Raw genomic sequence first — 20,802 nt, forward strand, 5'->3', positions numbered from 1 at the left:
CCAGCTTCTGGGTTTTGTTTGGAGTATGACTGCTGGCTTTATCGAAGTAAGATTCTTACTTTATGAAAAGTATTTTTGGTCCGCCAAAAGGTGGGCTGGAAGAAAAATCCGGGTACTAGATACAGCATCAATGGTGGGTGGCAACACATTCAGTTATATTGCCTGGTAAAGAACGAAGGTCCACCAACTCATTACTTCAATCACTGTGTTCTATATATTGACATTCAGGAGATCAATAACTAGAGTCCAGCCGTGGGCAAACTACGGCTCCGCGGGCCAGATCGGCCCGTTCGGCTGTTCTATCCGGTCCGCGGAGCCGAAAGAGCGGAGGGTTCTCTTGCTCTCCCTCCGCTCCTTCCCCAGCAGCAGTGTTAACATGTATTAGTTCACACACACACTCCATCCATGCTTTTGTTCCAGCCCTCCGGTCCAGTTTAAGAACCTACTGTGGCCCTTGAGTCAAAAAGTTTGCCCACCCCTGGTCTAGACCCGCAACCCTGAAAGAAATCTTGTTAACTTCATCGGAGCTGGGGCTGTGAAGCACTGCCTTCCAGGTGGCTCTGAAACAGTTCTCCTTCTTTAGCTTTCCAGAGAAGAGGTATCAAAGAGCATGACTGAAAATGGCAGAAGTACCATTTTCATAAGAGAAATAAAATCCTTGGGGGAATTTATTAATGTTTGGCTTACTGGTAGTTAGCCCCCCCTCCAAATAAATGAGACAAATCTTTTGGTTTACAGCTCTGCAATCAATATCATGAAGGCCAAGCATCTATTTGCTGTTTTGGCTAGGTTGCCATTTTAGAAGAGGATTGGGTAAATAGGTAACTATACAAGTCTTCTAATGTTGGAGGAAGTCCCTCTGCAAGCTAAAGTAAAGTGAAAAAGGCTTTTCAATTTTTTTGCATACAGAAATCATGAGAAATAAAACTCTTTTGAAGGCCATTCCTGTTCAGAACATCTTAAAATGACACTATGGATTTATAATCCTTTTGCTGCCCACACAGATAGTGTCAGAGAAACAAACCAGCCAAAGATGACTTTATTGTCTTGAGGACAAGGGAACTGATGTGCATAATTTTGATTAAAATGTATTAGAGAATTCTGGCGCTCTCTGATACAAGTCTCCCTAGACACTTAATTAATAGTCAAAGGATTTTAGCATTTGTTGCTGTAAGAAAGAAAAGTCTAAATTAATTTGGCTGTCAAAGTTGATAAGTATACTGCCATGTCAAAAATCTCTATATGACTTCACTATTTTACTCAAGTCAAACAGCCACCTTCTCATTGATATTCATGTTTAAGCAGACTTAAAATTTACTTTTCCTTTCACTTATAATATCAAGGAATTTATTTCAATTTTTTCAGAAGTTTGCCATTAATTTTGCATTAACGACTGATTAAACACGGTGGATCAATCAAATGTGGTTTTTTTGCCACTACCTATCAGAACGTCAAGGTGATAGAAGTAAAACAAGATATCATCACCTAGGACAAAGAGAATGAGGGACAGACTGTGCAAATGAAAGATCCAAAAAAGAAAGTCCTTTTGGAAGCCAGAGAGTTGCCTAATATTGCAGGACTAGCTTGCAAACTAAGCAGCTAAGAGTGGTGACACCAATGAGACTTTTGAGATACTTTGTGAAAATTATTTATCCTTATGTCAACTATCAGAATTTTCAACGTAATTAAAGAAACTGTATCCAAATTTTGCGTTAATGAACTTAAATCCATTGTCTAAAAAAGACCTTCACTAGATTCTTATAGGGATCCATCAGCGGGCATAAGAAAATAAGAGAATGTGGTTTGTAGACACATCTTTATGGATCTTCTAATTTAATAATCTTAGCTATGTAACAGAGATACAAGCCTCAATTCATTCAAGCATTTACTGGCAAAAGGTGAGTCTGGAGCGTGGACCTCCTGACCCCCATGTGTCTCTCCTTCAGCACACTGCTTCCATGGCACCGAACTGAAACACATAGAAAGAGGCCTGTGTGCAGTACTGATGAAAGCAACGATGCTGGCTGGGGTCCTCATACCTGATCCTGGATACTGGAAGACATTCTGCTGCATCTGAGGATTGACTCCAGCGCCAAACTGTCCTCCCATGTTCCCGGCCATGCCCCTGTTCACCATGCTGCTGCGGCTGGCCAGGGCTGCCTCGGGATTTACTGCCAGTTGTGAAAACGGGCTGGTAGAAGCGGGTGGGGTTCCTGGATTCGTACCATAGTTTGGTGGGTAGGGGAATTGCTGCGGAGCACCCTGAGGAAGACGGGGGTTCCCCATTTGAACTGGCAGTCCAGATGAGGGAGGGAGGTTGTTCCCAAAGCTTTGTTGCCTCATGAGCATGGCTCTTTGCTGCTGTATTAGCTGCCTCTGTCGGTGCTGTTGGCTGTACAACTCCCGCTGGCGCTGGGCCAACATTTGGGCATTCAGGGGTGGCTGCAAAGGAGGAAAAATTCTTCACTTATTATAATAATTATAACCTCTACCTATCTTGGAAAGCTTACAGGATAAAGTCTAGTAGCTTGGGGCAACAAAATATGTAGCAATTATCAGTATACAGAGGAAAATAAAACTGAAAGAGGACAAAAAACTCTTAATAATCACAGGAGAGAAAAACAATTAAGTAAATTTTATAGATGAAAGGTAGTTGAGAAATGCTAAAACTACTATTATTGACTGTTAAAGTGGTTAAATGCAAATTCTCAAAAAGTCACACAGAACTGAGAAAAGTCAAAGAAAATACGCATTGATTAGTATTATAAGTCATAAAAAATAGTTAAAAGAAACATTAAAACCACAGAGGAGAGAAAGAAATGTGCTAACGACTTCCATCCTTTTTTTTCCTTTCTGTTCATCAGATTATTTATTCACTTGATTTTTAGACTCACTTGTTGATAGATGTGTATTTGTTGTTCATAATTTGTATCTTTACCTTTTCTAACGACTTCCATCTTATCTGACATTAGGTTGTTAGGAGATTTCTACTTTTCTATTTCAAAAAAATTACAGTTTCCCCTTTTTCTCATGGAAATAATTTATTCCACTTTACTTAAATGAATAAAATGTGATTATAGGTGATTTAAATTTTTCTATATACTTTTTAGTATTTTCCAAATTATTTATAATGAACATATATTATCTTTATAGTTAAAAAACTTACAAATACCATTACTAGTAAAAGAGGAAAAAAATCAGAAACCCAGGATCCAATGACTAATAAATTATCATTTAAAAGGAAAATAATTAGAAATAAGATAATAAACAGAAATAAATGGAACCAGCTATTTTATCTCATTGTTGCAGTATAAGACTACTCTAGGTATTAGAGTGTTTTAAATAGCTATGATATTGTGAATGAAGAAAGAAGTGGTAACATTAGGTTGAAATCACTTTTTGGTCTAATTTGCAAAGCAATACGGCATGTCAATAAAGCCTTCCTCAGAAAATATCAATTCAGATTGAGGGTCTGATTAAAGCATATGGCTCCATTAAAATTAAACTTGTCAATTACATATAGCCCAATCTAGAACAAACGGACATATGACATTCTGGTAGAAATCATCTTTATGTTAATTAATTCCATAATAGGGTCTTGTTTCCTTACAACCTAATTACCCTTGCATGAACTAACCCCAAGATTTTTAAGACATAGAAACCCAAATCTGGATCCATAAAGATGCCAACATCTGCTGCTTACTAGCAGTTTCTCTCAGTATTTATCCTTTTGGTTAGTGTTGGCTTTCTGTATTTGCCCCCAAATCCATCTAGGTCCATTTTATGGAGAAAAGAAGAATTTTGTTTGAATCCTCTTTAGAGTCCTTCATCTCCCAAATGTTTGTGTCAATTTGGTTAAGGAAACAAAAAAGTGGTCGAAGCAAAAATAATAAACTATGTGTGGAAGTTAAGATCTAGTTAACACTTAGAAGGCTATCCAGTTCTTTTTATGTTTAAAGTTCCAGTGGCTCTGTGTTCATGTATAACGATCATTCAAATAAATAAAAAATAGAAAATGCTGATGCTCAGACGGACCTGAGAACACAAGATAGTTAAGATAACTCAGCAATGTGACACAGTTTGGATCGGGTTTCAGGTACCATTCATACAGTCTCATAGCCGAGGCTTCTTATTACTAGCACTATTCAGAACAGCAGTAAGAGTTTTCTACTTAGTCCACTGGTATCTAATAGCAGTGACAACAATAACAATAAACAAAACAAAGAACCCTCAGCTTTTGATCAAATATCAGTAAGGGATATCACAGATCCATTATAAATTCATTCTAGAAGAGAGCTACACTTATAAACATCATTAAAAGATCAGCTCACAGGCCATTTCAAAGACACTCCAAGTCAACACTTTAGGAAACACAGCTTGGATTAGAAAAGTACTAACAGTGTTTGGTTTGCTCACATTACCTGAGGTGTAATTTGCTGCTGCATGCCTGATCTCATATTGATGCCAACTGGAGCATTTGCTGCAAACTGGTTCAAAATAGCTTGCCGATTTTGGTGTATCAACTAGAAAAAATGGAAAAAATGAGATATCGTATTTCTACATGAAAATATAGCATAGCCCTTGAAGGTAACACAAACATTTTATTGATTACTAACAAGTTTTACTATTGCATGTTCAGTAATATATTCTCCATGTTTATCTGCCAAAAGGCTGGTAATTCCTAACATAGTCCCCACCTACACTAAATATGGCAGAGCATTTAAAAATAGAATACACACATGCACATATATGTATGCACATAGGTACAAATATGTGTATTAAACTTTCAAATGTTCTGCCATAAATGCTCTACCACTAAAATACACAAACACAGAAAGGCATTTATTGCACTTTGAAAAAACACGTTAATACTTAGTTATTTCAGGTAAGTGTAATAATGGAGAGAAAAGCTCTAGGTCATAAAATTATTGTGAGTAAAAATGTAAGTATACAATTGGGCACATTCTACAAAGGTCTGGAAGATAAATGGAAAAGTTGAGGTACTTCTCACTTGGAGGGTGCCTGTCTAATGGGTACATATCCGGGGAAAATCCAACATGATTTCATTAGCTGAAGAGAATTATGTAAGAAACAAATGGTCTGAGAAAATGAACTATTTATTTAACTGCAAGAAGTAATTACTTTAGACCAGCAGTTCCCAAATTGGTGTTCTAAAAGAACATTGTTCTGCAGGATATTAATAGATGTGCCAGGAAAACAGCATGTTGTGCTGTATTAAGTACTGGGAATGATGGGTTACACAAGGTGAAACAGAGTTCTTTACTGCAGTAATTCTATGGGTACGTTGCAGGTCTTTAAGAAGGGGATAGGCTATGCAACTTATTTATCACAAACCTTTTTTTCTGACATATAGCCATTAATAGTATCTCCTGGAACAATCTCCTATGGAACGCTAGTTTGGAAGATGCTATCTATATCAGGCTTAGGGTTCCAGGTCACAGACATGCCTCAACTTTATCAGGTAACAAAACAAGCATCCTTGGGGGTTGTACCTCCTTATAAACAATCTATAGCAGGAGTGGGGAACTTTTTTTTCTGCCAAAGGACATCTGGATGTTTATAACATCATTCGTGGGCCATATAAAATTATCAACTTAAAACTTAGCCTGCTATATTTGGTCAGACATGTAATCAACTCACTGCTAATGCCTTGGCAGGATCAGACCAAGTAATTTTGTGGGCCTTGTATGGCCCACAGACTGGAGGTTCCCCACCTTTGACCTACAGCTTAAAGATCAAGTACGGCGATGCCTAATATAGACATCTACAGCAATGCAGACAGACCAATAACTAGTGTAGGACATGAAGGCAGGGACCAAGCGCCTGAGTGAGCTCAAGGGGAGCTTCAAAAGGTTAACTTCAGGCAGAAAAAAGAGCAAGTATAAGAAAACAGAGAAGGCAATGAGGACAGGCGAAAACACATTAATATTTAGAGATGCAGAGAAGAAAAACTGCTGGGGGAGTGGGAGCTGGGATTCCAAGTTTATAGCTTTATATATCCTTTCAATTGTGAGACATGGTTACAATGAAATGGGTGGGGATGGAGGAAAGATGACTGAGAAGTAGTAAAAATGAAAAAATAACCTTAGAAAAGAAATAGGCTATTTTTAGTAGAAGGAATTATTCTAAATAGCAGCAATCTATAAGCACTTTCTGTTAAAGAAAAATTGATTGATTTCTGCCCATAAAATAACTCTTGTTCATTTTTCCCTTCCCTTGACTGTGTGTACAACTGTCTTACTCTGACCTATTTCTTCTCTCTGATTACTAAAATGCTACCCATTTTCCAGCAAGCAGATCAAGCTCCACTTCTTCAAGAAAGTCTTCCCAAAAGATTCACCATCTCCTTTAACGCTGTGAAAATCTTAACTTTTGGAGTTTGGGGCATGAAAGAGGCTGGTAGTCCTTAGAGCGAAGGACACAAATTCAAAAGCCTATAAAGGGCAGGTCAAAAGGCTCGTTGCATTACAAAAGGAAATGTGGGGCTCGTGTGGGAGGATACAAACCCAGCCTATGCATATAAAACACATACAAACATGCACATGCGTGCACATACACACACACACAGCACAAGACAGCTGCCTTTTTTTGTCTGCCTGAATGGACTTTTTTCAATGCCTTAGCAAGAAGTCTTTCTATAGTAACCTAAAAGATGATTATCTGGCCCAGAGGTTCTCAATCAGGGGTGGTTCTGCCCCACAAGGGACATCTGGCAATGCGTGAAGACATTTTTGGTTGTCACAACTTGGGGAGGGGTTTCCTACTAGCATCTGGCAGGTAGAGGCCAGGGAGGCTGCTGAACGTCCTTGATTGCATGAGGAGTCCCCCTCTCCCACTAACAAGAATCACCAAAATGTTAGTAGTGCCTAGGGTGAGAATCTTGATACAGTCACTGCATAAATTCTTACAAGCCAACGAGTCTTTGTTTTGTTTTTTACGTAAGTTTATTGGAGCCAAACTGAGGATATATGCTGGGGAATAAGATCTCAAGTGCGTCCCCAAGAAGCTTATTTTATTAAAGAAGCTTACTCTTTTACCAGGCAGTTTTTGCCAGAAATCTGGAGGTGAAATCTGCTTCTCTGTAGTTTCTGCTCTTTGACCTTAGTTCTATTTTCTGGTTTCCTCTATCTATATAATAGAAGCCTAATATGCAAATTGTCCCCTTAACCAGGAGTTTGACCAGGAGTTCGACCAGGGAGCGGGGCCAGCCGGCCAACTGCGGGAAGGGAGGCCCTGGCCGGCGGCAGGCAGCCAGAGGGAGGCCCTGGCCAGTGGCAGCAACAGGCAGCCAGGGGAAGGGAGGCCCCGGCCGGCAGCCGGCAGCCACTAGGGACCCTAGCCATGCACGAATTTCATGTACTGGGCCCCTAGTCTATCTATATATATAAAAGCCTAAGCGACCGAATGACCAGACGACCGGTTGCTATGATGCGCACTGACCACCAGGGGGAAGATGCTCAACACAGGAGCTGCCCCCTGGTGGTCAGTGCACTCCCGCAGTGGGGTTACTGCTCAGCTGACCCACGGGTTCCAGACGTGGGGCTCACGGCTGGCGAGTGCAGCTGCAGTAGCACGAGCCTCTCCTGTCTCCATGGCAGTGCTACCGAGCAACAGCAGGTGCAGCAGGACCAGGATGAATGGGAGTGGCGTGGCTCAGGCTCCTCCCCAGCTGCCTGTCGCTTTGTGCACTACTACATCCCTTGGGGGATGTCGGACTGCTGGCCTAGCCTGTGGGGAACGTGCCGAAACCAGCAGTCCGACATCCTCTGAGGGGTCCCGGATTGTATCACTTATAAAGTTCCTATATATGTCTGGTGTGTCTCTGGGCTCTCTATTATATTCCAACTAGAGGCCTGGTACACGGATTCATGCACAGATGGGGTTCCTCAGCCTGGCCTGTACCCTCTTGCAATCTGGGACCCCTCAGGGGATGTCGGATTGCTGGGCTTTGGCCCAATCCCTGGCAATCTGACACCTCCCCCAAGGGATGTAGAAGTGCTGAAGTGGCAGGCGGTTGGGGAGGAGCCCCAGCCGGGGCCAGGCAAAGCTCTGCTGCTGCTCATCCTGGCCCTACTGTGCCTGCTGCCACCACTGCTTAGTAGCACTGCTGCAGAGGTGGGAGAGGCTCCTGCCACTACAGCTGTGCTCGCCAGCAGTGAGCCTGGTGTGAGTCCAACTTCTGGCTGAGCGGCACTCCAGCTGTAGGAGCGCACTGACCACTAGGGGGCAGCTCCTGTGTTAAGTGTCTTCCCCCTGATGGTCAGTGTGTGTCATAGCGACCGGTCGACCAGTCGTTCTGTAATAATGGTTACTTAGGCTTTTATATATATAGATAGATTGGAACTGTCTATCCCTATGGCAGTTCTACAATGTTTTAATTTTTAAAACTTGGTTTTAAATCTTGATATCTGGCAGGGCAAGTTCATCCTCATTCTTCTTTAAGGTTGCATTCATTCTTCTAAAATAAGTTTTGCATCTATTGGTCAAATCCTGTGTTGATATTTTAATCAGAATTCCACTGAATCTATAGGTTAATTTCAGAAAGATTGTCATCTTTACAACAGCCTTTAAATCAACAATATATTTTACTTGTATCTTCTTTTTGACTTTTAATTATGATTTATTTTTGCATATTGTGATATATGTTGAAATTATATTTTCTAATTGCTTGTTGCTAATAAAAAGGATTGTCATTAATTATTATTTCTTATTCTTTTATCTAGAAACTTCGCTGAACTTCTCTATTTTTTTTTTATGTTTTATTGATTTTTTACAGAGAGGAAAGGAGAGGGATAGAGAATTAGAAACATCGATGAGAGAGAAAAATCGATCAGCTGCCTCCTGCACACCTCCTACTGGGGATGTGCCCGCAACCCAGGTACACGCCCTTGACCGGAATCGAACCTGGGACCTTTCAGTCCGCAGGCCGATGCTCTAGCCACTGAGCCAAACCGGTTTCGGCTGAACTTCTCTATTAGATCTAAGTTCCCTGTAGGTTCTCTTGGATTTTCTATGTAAGCAATTGTATTACTTGTATATGATAATTTTGTTTCTTATGTTTGCTTTCTATATTTCAAAATTCTTAGTAGGCTGATGGTATTCTTTTTTTTCTATACTGATATGAATTTATTCACTTAAAATATACAACCTGTCATTTAATGGAATTTAAGGCAGAAGTTAGATGTTTCACTTTAGTTCACCAATTTGATCCCGACTGTGAATTTACCTGTATAATTTAAAATAATTTATTTAAACCTAATTTCTTAATTATATCAGGTACTATTAATGCCAACACAGCCATTTACCCTCCTCTTCTTCCTTGATGACAGAATAGGATTTTATTCAGCTAATTATCCCAAATCACACATCTCCACGAGTACTCTAAGTCAATCCTTGCCAGCGATTGGTTAAGGGTGCACAAGTGATTCAGTTCTGGCTAGCCAACCATGTGAGGTCTTCTTTTTGATTTCCCTTTTTGGGAGTGGGGGGTGGAAGTGGGGAAGAAGGCACAAGAGCCTTCTGAAAGTTTCATGGCTTTTAAAGCAAGACGCATAGGAAAAAGATAGTCTTGTTTTCCCCTGCTAGATAGTTTTGTTTGCATGTGGTATTTGTAACCATGGCAGCCATTCTTCTAGTTGCCAAGGATTACAGGGTAAAAACGCAGAAAGAACCTGGGTCCTTGATAACATCCTTGTCTCTGAACTAACCACACCTGGACATGTCTCTATTTTGAATCATCTTAATATTTGAGTAAAAGTATTTTTTTTTTGTTTTACTACTTTGAGTTGAGCTTTCCTTTTTCTTTATTGCTGAGATAAGCCTTGGCCAGACCTCCCTCACACATAGAAGACTCTGCAGTGAAGAGCCACTATGGACTGAGTACCACTACTGAACAGAAGAACTGATAGCCCTGAACCCAAAGAATAGGTCTGGATATAGTGGCTCATTAGGTAGCAGAGTTATTGTTTTACATGGCAGCTGTATGTTATTTTTGTGTAGTAACATATCTGGAGGCTTAAAACATAATGTGCCCCAAATTCTGTATTTCTCCAACTTGATGGATATTTATTTCACTTTGTTGGGGCTACCAAGACCTCCAAACTTTGGACATGCTTCTATAATATTTAAAGGAAGCACAGAGGAGCGATGTTGACTTATTTGTGTCCTTATTTCAGATACACTCTTTGCATGACTACTCTGCTTATCAGCTGCTTTAGGAGCAAATCAAAGCAAAAGCAATTTTTTTTTCTGAACTAAGTATGAATTATCATTTCATCTATTCAGGAACCTGACCTAGATTGTTGAAATGGTCTTGCTCACTGAGCCTGTAACTGTAGACAGTATTTACTGAACTCTACTCTGTGCAATGAGGAAATCAGCATACCTACACTTTCCTCTCCTTTTTTGGTTTAGCACTTAGTCACTTACTGCTGTTAACTTTTGGGTATTTATCTGTTAAATACCCTAAGCTGACTATAAGTTCTCAAAGTTGCCTGTATCATTTTTTCTTTATCTTCCTCACAGTACCTATCACTTGTCCCCTTAAATATGTTCTATGAAAGATTAAATACAGAGGAACTATTAATTATTTCCTCCTCTTATGCTATCTTACGATGAACAAGTTATAACAAGAAGCAGCTTATCTTTAACTTATTCTCAGAATATATTACTACTCCTTTTCTTTGTTTCTCTTTTCTTCCTTCTTTCCTCTTAATTCCTCTTTGAATCCTTTATTCCACCCCAAGATTTACAGTTATTCCTTTCTTTGTTATTATACCATTAAAATTTTTTTCCCTATCTCATCTCTCCCTTTCTCTTTCTCCCTTTCATCATCTTTTTAAGTGAAATGAAACTACATTATAGTATCTATTATATTTATTGAATATAATTTTATAGTAATAGCTAGCATTTATTAAATGCTATAAGATGCCAAGTATTATGCTAAGAGCTCTACATGCATTATCTCATTTAATGCACACAACCACCTATTAAGTAAAGGAATTAGTTATTAGACTCTTTTTATAAATGAGGATCCAGAAGCTTTAAAAGGGTAAATAAATTGATTGTTGAACCACCTAAGATAAGGTTAGCACTAGGATTTGAAACTAGAGCTTACTCTTACCACCATTATATCATACTGACTTTCCAATTTATCTCCTTTTTCTTCCTTCCTGAATTAGTAAGTCTCCAAGAAATATCACTAAATACTTAAAAAAATAATCTGAAACAATATACACATATGGTTTAAAAAATACAGAAGGATTAATATGAAGAAAGAGAAATCTACAGCCCCAGTCCCACTTCTCAGGGATAATACTTTTAACCACTTGCTTTTTTGGCTCCTGGTGATTCTCTCTATACCTGCTGTTTATACAGACTTAAATATGTATGCCACTATACCTACTCATTGCCTGTCATGAGAGAGATTTAACTCACCCACAGCACCCAACATCCCCAAATTATTCTTTCCTCATGCTCCCTAATATAAGACCACTCCATGCCAAAACCGGTTTGGCTCAGTGGATAGAGTGTCGGCCTGCGGACTGAAGGGTCCCGGTTTCGATTCCGGTCAAGGGCATGTACCTGGGTTGCAGGCACATCCCCAGTAGGAGATGTGCAGGAGGCAGCTGATCGATGTTTCTAACTCTCTATCTCTCTCCCTTCTTGTCTGTAAAAAATCAATAAAGTAAAAAAAAAATTAAAAAAAAAAGACCACTCCAACTTCAAACAACATAAACTGCATTTTCTGTTTCAATAATCATAAAGTGTTTCTTGATACTCTATAAATTAAGCTATGTTTCTCTTTATTGATTTATTAATTGTACAATGTTCATCCTAATATTTTTTATCTCAAAAAAAAAGATTAACTGCTTTTAAATTGTAGGTCTCAAAGTACTTTGTTATGAGCCAGCAGTCTTTTAATTGAATGAATATGTCCCCTTTTCTTATCCTAGCAAACCAAGGGTGGTGTTTTGAGTCTTTCATAAAGGTCCTGGGAGTAAACTTGACACCTTGGCTGTCTTGTTATAAAGAAAGCACATACCTTTAAAAAGTATCGCCTGCTAAACACGAGTACTCACCTGCTGTTGCCCCTGCAATCGCTGTTGAAGTTGAAGTCGAAGTTGATTGGGTGCAGCTGGAGGTCTGTTTAGCGTTTGCCTGGGCTGCATGCCCATGCCAGGTGAGAAAGCGCCTCGGGGAGGTGTTACTTGAACAGGCATGGACCCCAATGAAGGTTTCTGCCTGACCATGCCTTGGAAAGGGCTGGTGAGACTGGCAGTAGGTGAAGGAGAAGAATAAGGCTGGGAATAAAGGTTGGGTCTTTCTTCCATCATTAAAGGTGGTGTTGCTTGTTGTGGTGGAAATCTCTCTGATAATACATCTAATCCACCTCCCTGTTAGAAAATAAACGAGGCTATTTTACACATATGTTTCTGCCAATAAATGACATGTTTCTCTATGTAATTTTGGATTTGATAGCATCTCTAGAAAGTTTCATCATAATCTACTCATAGTGGATTCATGAAGCTCTCCAGATGTTTACTACTTAAAGGAACTACCTCTGAAAGTTACTTTTGAAATGGAGTAATAGATTAACTGAGATGTTTATATTTATTTATTTATTTATTAAAATTCTTTATTGTTGAAAGTATTACATTTGTCTCCTTTTCCCCCATAACCGAGGTGTTTAAAATCTCAGTAAAGAAATGAAAATGCAGTTAAAATGAAGATCCTAAATCAATGAAATGAAGTGAAAAGTTTTAAAAAGAACTTCATTGCAAAACCTAAGAATCAACAAACTTTATATTTACTAGGTTACTACAGATGTAGCTTCCTAAAGAAGGGATGAGTCAGGCATTTTTCTTTCTTAAATATAGAATTCATGTTTTTACCTATTTGAAAAAAATTAATAGTTCACCTAACAGAATGCTGTACAGGTGGGCTTTCCTACTTGTTCACTATTACTCATTCTAAGAAATACAATTTAAATTGTGAACTGTTGTGTGTAGGTAGGGGTGTGTGTGTGTGTGCATGTGTGTGCGTATTTGTGTGCGTGTGTGTGTAACTAAAAGGAGTTTCATGAAGCATAACTTCCTCTGGACATTTGAAATATGAAAAATATAGGTTGAAGGCTCGCATGAATAAAGGATACTATATTAAATCCTAAAATAAGAAGTGATGATATGAATCTGTATTCTATTCTAAGGAGAGCTTCTAAGATTCTGTTTCATACTGAAAGGCTAAGACTTTCTAACACTATTATTATTACTACTACTTTGTGTAAAATCCCATTATTATCTACTAGAGGCCCGAAGCACGAAGATTTGTGCACGAATGGGCCTTCCTTCTCCTGGCTGCCAGCACCGCCTTTGCTCCAGCCAGGAGCTGCCTTTCTGCCATGGCGACGACCCAACTGTCCCACCCTGCCCTGCCCCCTTGCACCTGTGTATGCAAATTAACCCGCCATATTTGTTTGGATTAATTTGCATACTCACTCCTGATTGGCTGGTGGGCATCACGAAGGTATGGTCAATTTTCATCTTTCTCTTTTATTAGTGTAGATTACCTATTATATATTTTGTTAACTTCCACAAGGGTAAATTATAAAACACAGTGAGAACACTGAAAAACCTTGCTTAAAAACCATTTTCTAGCTTCTCAGGGAAGACTCATTTAAAAAATGCCAACTTTAGTAAATACCTGAACGAGTTTGTCAATTCCCAGAGCTCTATCTAATTCAGCCAACTCAGTTTCATCTTTGCCACTGAGGAAAGAGACCAGCTGTTCCAGCAGAGCTTTCTCATCATTTCTTCCTTCTACTGTTGTTGGTGGACAGAGAAGCTCATCTAATTGTGAACTAATACACTGGCTGCAGAATTAAAGGATACAGGTTAATAATTATTCAATCTTAAGAAAGCAAATACACTATAAATATTCATGCAAATCTAGTTCTAGAAAATTTTCTGATACACTTAATGAAATTTATGAACATATTTGTCATTATTTTGCCAATCACTGAACTTTGTCTCCATATTCTTCATGTCAGCTTACAGAACTAATCTCAAAATTAACCAAACATAGTTAAGATAGGGAAAAAGAATTAACAAAAATAGAAAATAAAAATCAACCAAAATCTCAGAAAAAAATAATTTAGCCTATATTAAAATTTGTTCTGCCCTGGCTGGTGTGACTCAGTTGCTTGGAGCATTGTCTGGTATACCGGAAGACTGGGTTTGACTCCTGGTCAGGCACATACCTAGGTTGTGGATTCCATTCCAAGTCACGGAGCATATGGGAAGACAATCGATCAATGTTTCTTTATCACATTGATGTTTCTCTCTTTCTCTCTTCCTCTCCCTTCCCTTCTGTCTAAAAATCAATAACCATGTCCCCAGGTGAGGATTGGGAGGAAAAATTTATTCATTCAATGGATGCTATTACTTATTGGTAACTGAACCACAAACAAAATAGTATACATTGCATTACCTAATGTTCAAGGATGATTAAATCATATTGCTAACATTACATGATTGCCATTTTATTTATTTATTTTTTAAATATATTTTTTATTGCTTTTTTACAGAGAAGAAGGGAGAGAGATAGAGAGTTAGAAACATCGATGAGAGAGACATCGATCAGCTGCCTCCTGCACATCTCCTACTGGGGATGTGCCCACAACCAAGGTACATGCCCTTGACCGAACCGAACCTGAGACCTTTCAGTCCGCAGGCCGACGCTCTATCCACTGAGCCAAACCCGTTTCGGCATGATTGCCATTTTAAAAAGAACTCAAACTAGAAAAATGAAACATGCTTGGTATTAAGCAATAAAACAAATAGCTGGACACTGAGTAGATATGGAAAGTACCTTCCCTCCTTATACCTTCTTACTCTAAACAAAGAGAAAAACTGGACAGAATAATCATCTAACTAAAAGCTCAAGAGCAACATAGTTGTTGTACTGAGGCCGATTCGTTCATAGATCCCAGAAACTTTATGGTAGTCCATCAAAGCAAAGGAAGAGATAAAAAATAAACCAACAGCTGCATACTGCATCAATCTTCTGGTAATTACAATATACACTAGTCTTGCAGTCATGCAGTAAATACATCTGTTTAACTCCATCTTCCCCATCCTTTTTTTTTTTTTTCCATTATCAATCACGTCTGTCAACATCTAACAAAATACCAATGTATCCTGGAATCCAGTTTGGGAAAAGTAGTTCTTTGTTGTAGAAGTTGGTATCTGATACTTTACAAAATACAAAATATATTACTCACTCTTCTGGTTTGTTCTGATTCACAGCTGTCACTGTAGTATTTGTCCATGGAATCTGATCACCTGTTCCTGGTTGTCCAAATTGATTATCAATTGCTTCCAATTCCAGCTCAGGTAATCCTGATGATAGGAGCAAAGGTAAGAAGTCAGTGTCAAAATGGAAGATAAAATGACAATATTTTCCAGAAGTAATATATAGTACAGTAGAGTGAGATTTCAGTTATATAGTATTACTTCAATGATACAGAGTCACTTATTCAGAAACTTAAACTAGAAGGTGGTCACATAATAACAAGTAAATGACAGTGTGAGAAAAGGTCTGTGAATCAAAGAAAGCCTGATGTTAAAAAGTTTGCACATAAGTTGATGTTACCATAGGAGAATCATTCCAGACTATTGGAAATTTTTCAAAGATAATTATAACAATTTTGGTTAATGAATTTTTCAGTTTACAGCACATCAGAATATGCTATAAGTAGGGACAGTGTTATTATCATGGTCTGAGAGCTGTAAGCAAAAAGTAAAATATACTGCATAAAAGGCACAAACCAAAGGGCATAGCCTCTAGGGCAGTGGCTGGCAAACTGCGGCTCACGAGCCACATGCGTACCTACTTCTGCGCATGGGCCATGAAGTTTCAATCGCACTGTACATGTGCGCCCGCATGTGGTATTTTGTGGAAGAGCCACACTCAAGGGGCCAAAGAGCCGCATGTGGCTCGTGAGCTGCAGTTTGCCGACCACTGCTCTAGGGTCATTCAGTAAATGAACAAAGCTCTATAGTTGTTAATCTGAAAATATAATAGTATAATAATTGATGCTTATAATGACAAATGAAAAAAGAGACTGAATTATGTTTTGTAATGGAAGAAAACAGTATATGCATTTTTGAAAATTTTTGTGGGGGAATTTTTTTTGAAAGCTTTGATTATTTATGTACCACTTATGTAGGAAAAACACTGTAAATAAATTATAGAAATTTAGGGACTGATAAATAAATTATGGAATATATAATTATAATGTGCTGTTAAATGAAACAGAGAAAAGCATAATCCAAGATATTATGTTCAGAATAATTCTATTTTTACAAATTATTTCAAATATTAACTCACAAAAATTCCGTTAGGCTATCTATCCTTGGTAGATTCCAGGTAGTGAGATTAAGAATAACATTTATTCTCTTCTAAGATTTCTAATGATTGCTTATAATTTATAAAATGAACATATATTAAATAATCATTGTATGGGCTGAACTGTATTCCCCTCAAATTTATATGCTGAAGTTCTAACTCCCAGCACCCCAGAATGTGACTTAATCATCTAGAGATGATTAAGTTAAAACAGGGTCGTTAGAGTGGGCTCTGTGACTGGTATTCTTATAAGAAGAGGAGATTAAGACACAGACAGCACAGACAGAGGGACTACCATCCATGAGGACACAGCAAAAAGGCGGCCATGGGCAAGCCAGTGAGAGAGTCCTTAGGGAAAACCAAACCTGTCAACAGCCTAACTTTGGACTCCTACCCTCCTGAACTGTGGGGAAATAAAGTTGTTGCTTAAGCCACGCAGTATGTGACACTCTGTTACGGCAGCCTGAGAAGATGAATACAATTTTTAAAAAATCGAAGTATAGTTAAAAACTGATAGAGAAGAGGGTCAAGGTGACTTAAGATTCTTCATTATAGCTGCCGGGAAATCTTGGTAAACTTTCAGGAATTGTGTCATGACAACTAAAAGCTGCTGTAAGATTGAAATAAATGAGTCTCACAACTGATCCTGACAGAAGAGGGACAAGACAGGCCAGGAACCCAGGCAAATTTTGAAAGTGAGCTGGTTAGTTTCTTTTAATTTCAAAGTCACACAATGGAATTACCACCACTGTGTGTTTTTTCAACTTCAAAATGAGATATGTGAGAATATCTGACAATCCTATCTTCATGAATTTGGAGTGTTGTACTATTGAAGTGTTTCTTTCTTTTTTTTGTACATAAAGTTTATAGCTCCTTTATTCATTGATTATCAAAACTTAAAAACATCAGCTATGTCCTTCAACAGAAGAACGGATAAATTATGGTCCATCTATACAATGGAATATAATACCAGTGAAAACGAGATGCTATCAGACCATAAAAAGACATGGAGAACATCACAAGTGTTTCTTAATCAGGAGAATGCTAACATGGCTAGAGCAGTAGTTATTTCAACACAGTTGTCTCCTAAACAGTGCTCCATGGAAAATTCATCCTATGGGGTAATATGTACTTCCTGAGAAAAGGAGTTCCATAATCAAGAAAGAAATTAAGTGAAAGAAATTAAACTCATTTCTTTAACATTTCTTAAAACCTGTAATATGCACTGTGAAATTTTAATGAGGAATGATGTAGGTGCCATGTAGCATTTGGTTCAGTGTACTTTAGCACAAAGTCCTTTTTTTTGCAACTCTTAGGACTAGTGTTCAAGACACTTGGGGAAACAAAATCTGACCCAATTACTATATTTCTGAAAGCCCTGCAATGGAACGTTTTGGGTAAGAATACAAAATTGCTCTCCTTAACATCAACTGCTCACCTTAACATTAATTACAAAAAGGTAGATGTTACACTGTAATTTAAAATACACAAGTTGAGCCGGAGTGGCTCAGTTGGTTGAGCATCATCCTATGCACCAAAAGGTTGCTGGTTCAATTCCAGGTCAGGGCACATACCTGGGTTGTGGTTTAGTCTCTACAGAAGGCAACCAATTGATGTTTCTCTCACATCGTGTTTCTGTCTCTCTCGTTCTTCCTCTCTTTAAGCATGTCCTCGGGTGAGGATTCAAAAGAATAATAATAAATAGATAAATAAATCACACAAGTTGATTGAAGGTCCTAAGTCTAAATGTAACTGTCTATTATTTACAGTAGCATTAATGAAAAGAGATTTCATTCTTGATAAACAAAAGCTCTGCGCAGTAACAGTGACTCATTAAACATGGAAATGAGGTTTTTGTCCCCCACACGTACGGTTCAGCCTGGAAGTGGGTCTGGCAGTGGTGGCCGGAAGGGAAGCGGGCAGGATCTCGGATTTGATGGTGACACTGCTGACTGCACCATCCATCCTCTCGGCCTCACATAAGCCTGGCAATGGGGCTGCCTTCTCCAACGTGGGTAATAACTGATCAAACTGGTCAAGGTCAGCTGTAAACTAAGAATGGAAACCAGAGTTAGTTAGAGAAAGTATATTCTATACTTTCACCAGGAACAATGTAGAAACAAAGTTGCTCCTTTAAACTCTATGAATTAAATGTGGCTATGAAAGAATGAAGAAAGAATAATTAGAAAGACTGAGACCTCATTGAAATTACATGACCTAACGATTCCACTGGAAAAAATTTGAATGCTTATGATATTAATATATTGCAGGATATAAGATAATATACACATCATATTTATCTAACGTATCTCTGTATAAAACTTATGCGTAGGAAAATATTGAACTGTAAAGAAGTGTTAAGAGTACAGTGACAGTTATCAAGGGTAATTTTTTTCTGTCATATTTTTTCAAAATTTTGTGAAATGATTTAATGATGGAATAAAAAATTTACATATATATTTACCTTAATATATCTGTCTTCTAGGATAGATAAGGAGTCCCAATACCTGTCTGAGGTCATGCACAGAAAAAAAACTGGCCTTTATTTCACTGTATTCTTCTTCTTCTATGTTACTCTTAGATAAATCATAAACATAAAATGTCTATCTATTTGTATTTCATTATTTAATTCAACGAAAACTTATAGTTCTAGATTGTATAAATAGAACTATATGTATGTATTTTTAAAATGTCTAGCTTCTTTTACTTAGCATTACATTTCTGACATCTTGCTGCATGTAGTAACTCACTTGTTTTTATTGCTGAATAGTGCCCCATTGTACGAACGTTTCACGGTATATCCTTCTACTGTTATATATTTGGGGGTGTTCCCAGTTTGGAGCTAATACAAATAAAGCTACTGTGAACATTTTTGAATGTGTCTTTTGTTACAAAAAATACTAACCATAAAGTAAAAAAATGACAAACTGAACTACATTAAAATGAAGAACTTCATAAAAAAACACCAACAACTGCCCCTAGAGGCATTGCAGGTGTGGCTGCCGTGTCCCGCCTGTGTCATTAGGTGGCAGAGAGCAGAGAGGTTCGCCTACGCCCAGCGTCCTGGCCATGGGCACCTGGATGGTTGATGGCTTGACACGCGGGAAAAAAAAAATTACCAACAACAACAAAAAAAAGGCAAGCCACAAGACAGAGAAGATATCTGCAAATATAAAACCATAAAGAACTCATTTAAAGTACATAAAGTACATAAAGAACTCTTAAAATTTTTAATGAAAAAGACAACATACTGGGCAAGACATTTGAATAGGCAATTCACAAAAGAAGAGATCCAGAGAAATTGAAACTATGAGATACCACTACACAGATGCAGAATGGCTAAAAATTAAAAGACTGATAAGACCAAATATTAGTAAAAATATGGGACTAGAAGGAATTCTCACACACTAGGAAAACTGGATTTATCTACTAATGATGAAAACATATTATCTTAGGAAGCTCTATCCTCAAAGAGCACACGAATAAACTTATCTACTAATGATGAAAACATATTATCTTATAATTCTGCAATTCCAATTTTAGGTCTGAACTAAGCAAAAATGTGTGTGCATGTGCATCAAAACAGGTGTGCCAGCACTGTACGCAATGGCATTGTTTAATACAGCTGTTATTTTTAAAGTTAATTTTATGGAGAATTTTAATTCAGTCATTATTTAAAACTGTTTTCAGCTTAAAAAACATGACTTTTAGCTTAGTTGTACTAAAAATCATGAGAGGAAGCTCTATCCTCAAAGAGCACACGAATAAATAATCAAAACAGTGTTATTACAATAGTAAACAGAGACAACCCAGAGCACTGTCAAGTGCAGAGGAAGGACATGGCTAATGAGGAAGGTTGTACAGAGATGATGTCTGGATTGGTTTGTGAAGATGGGTTCCGCAGACGTAGAAAGGGGGGCAAGGCAGAGGATGCTTAGAAGAGGGATGTATCCCAGGAATGGCAAGGACTTCCATGGGCCTAGAGTACAGTATGCCTGAGGGGAGAGAGCTTGTTGGAAGATGAGAGAAGAAAATAAAGCTGGTCCAAGAAAAAGGACTGATGCATACTAATTTGAATCTTGTCTGACAATGGAGAGCCTTACTGATAAACTGCTATGTCAATACATTTCCAGCTATTTTATGGATGTCTATATTCTGTGTACCATATTTGCCGGCGTATAAGACGATTTTTTGGCCCTGAAAAATATGCCTCCAAGTGGGGGGTCGTCTTATACGCCAGGTACACTTCAGATAGACTGCCCATAGTGCTTGCCCCGTGCCATAGTGGCCTCCCGATGCCCGCCCACTTCATTCCACATACCGTTCAGGCATCAGCAGCGCTGCTGGGTGTATGCTCGGCTGTTATGCGATTTT

The 20,802-nt window shown here is 38.3% G+C and overlaps 1 protein-coding gene across 2 annotated transcripts in view; it reads right to left on the minus strand.

Annotated features, from left to right (window-relative positions):
• The window catches only part of NCOA1 (nuclear receptor coactivator 1), a 137,884-nt gene that overhangs the window by 21,082 nt on the left and 96,000 nt on the right, over positions 1 to 20,802 (minus strand). For both annotated transcript variants that reach the window (XM_006767522.2, XM_015566389.1), the window contains 6 exons: positions 18,300 to 18,480; positions 15,302 to 15,419; positions 13,723 to 13,891; positions 12,102 to 12,416; positions 4,422 to 4,523; positions 2,040 to 2,442 (listed from right to left, as the gene is read on the minus strand). In XM_006767522.2, coding sequence (XP_006767585.1) covers positions 2,040 to 2,442; positions 4,422 to 4,523; positions 12,102 to 12,416; positions 13,723 to 13,891; positions 15,302 to 15,419; positions 18,300 to 18,480 — 1,288 coding nt within the window. The remainder of the gene's footprint in view (positions 1 to 2,039; positions 2,443 to 4,421; positions 4,524 to 12,101; positions 12,417 to 13,722; positions 13,892 to 15,301; positions 15,420 to 18,299; positions 18,481 to 20,802) is intronic.

Source organism: Myotis davidii, unplaced genomic scaffold, assembly GCF_000327345.1.
Source record: "Myotis davidii unplaced genomic scaffold, ASM32734v1 scaffold238, whole genome shotgun sequence".
NCBI classification, from domain to species: Eukaryota; Metazoa; Chordata; class Mammalia; order Chiroptera; family Vespertilionidae; genus Myotis; species Myotis davidii.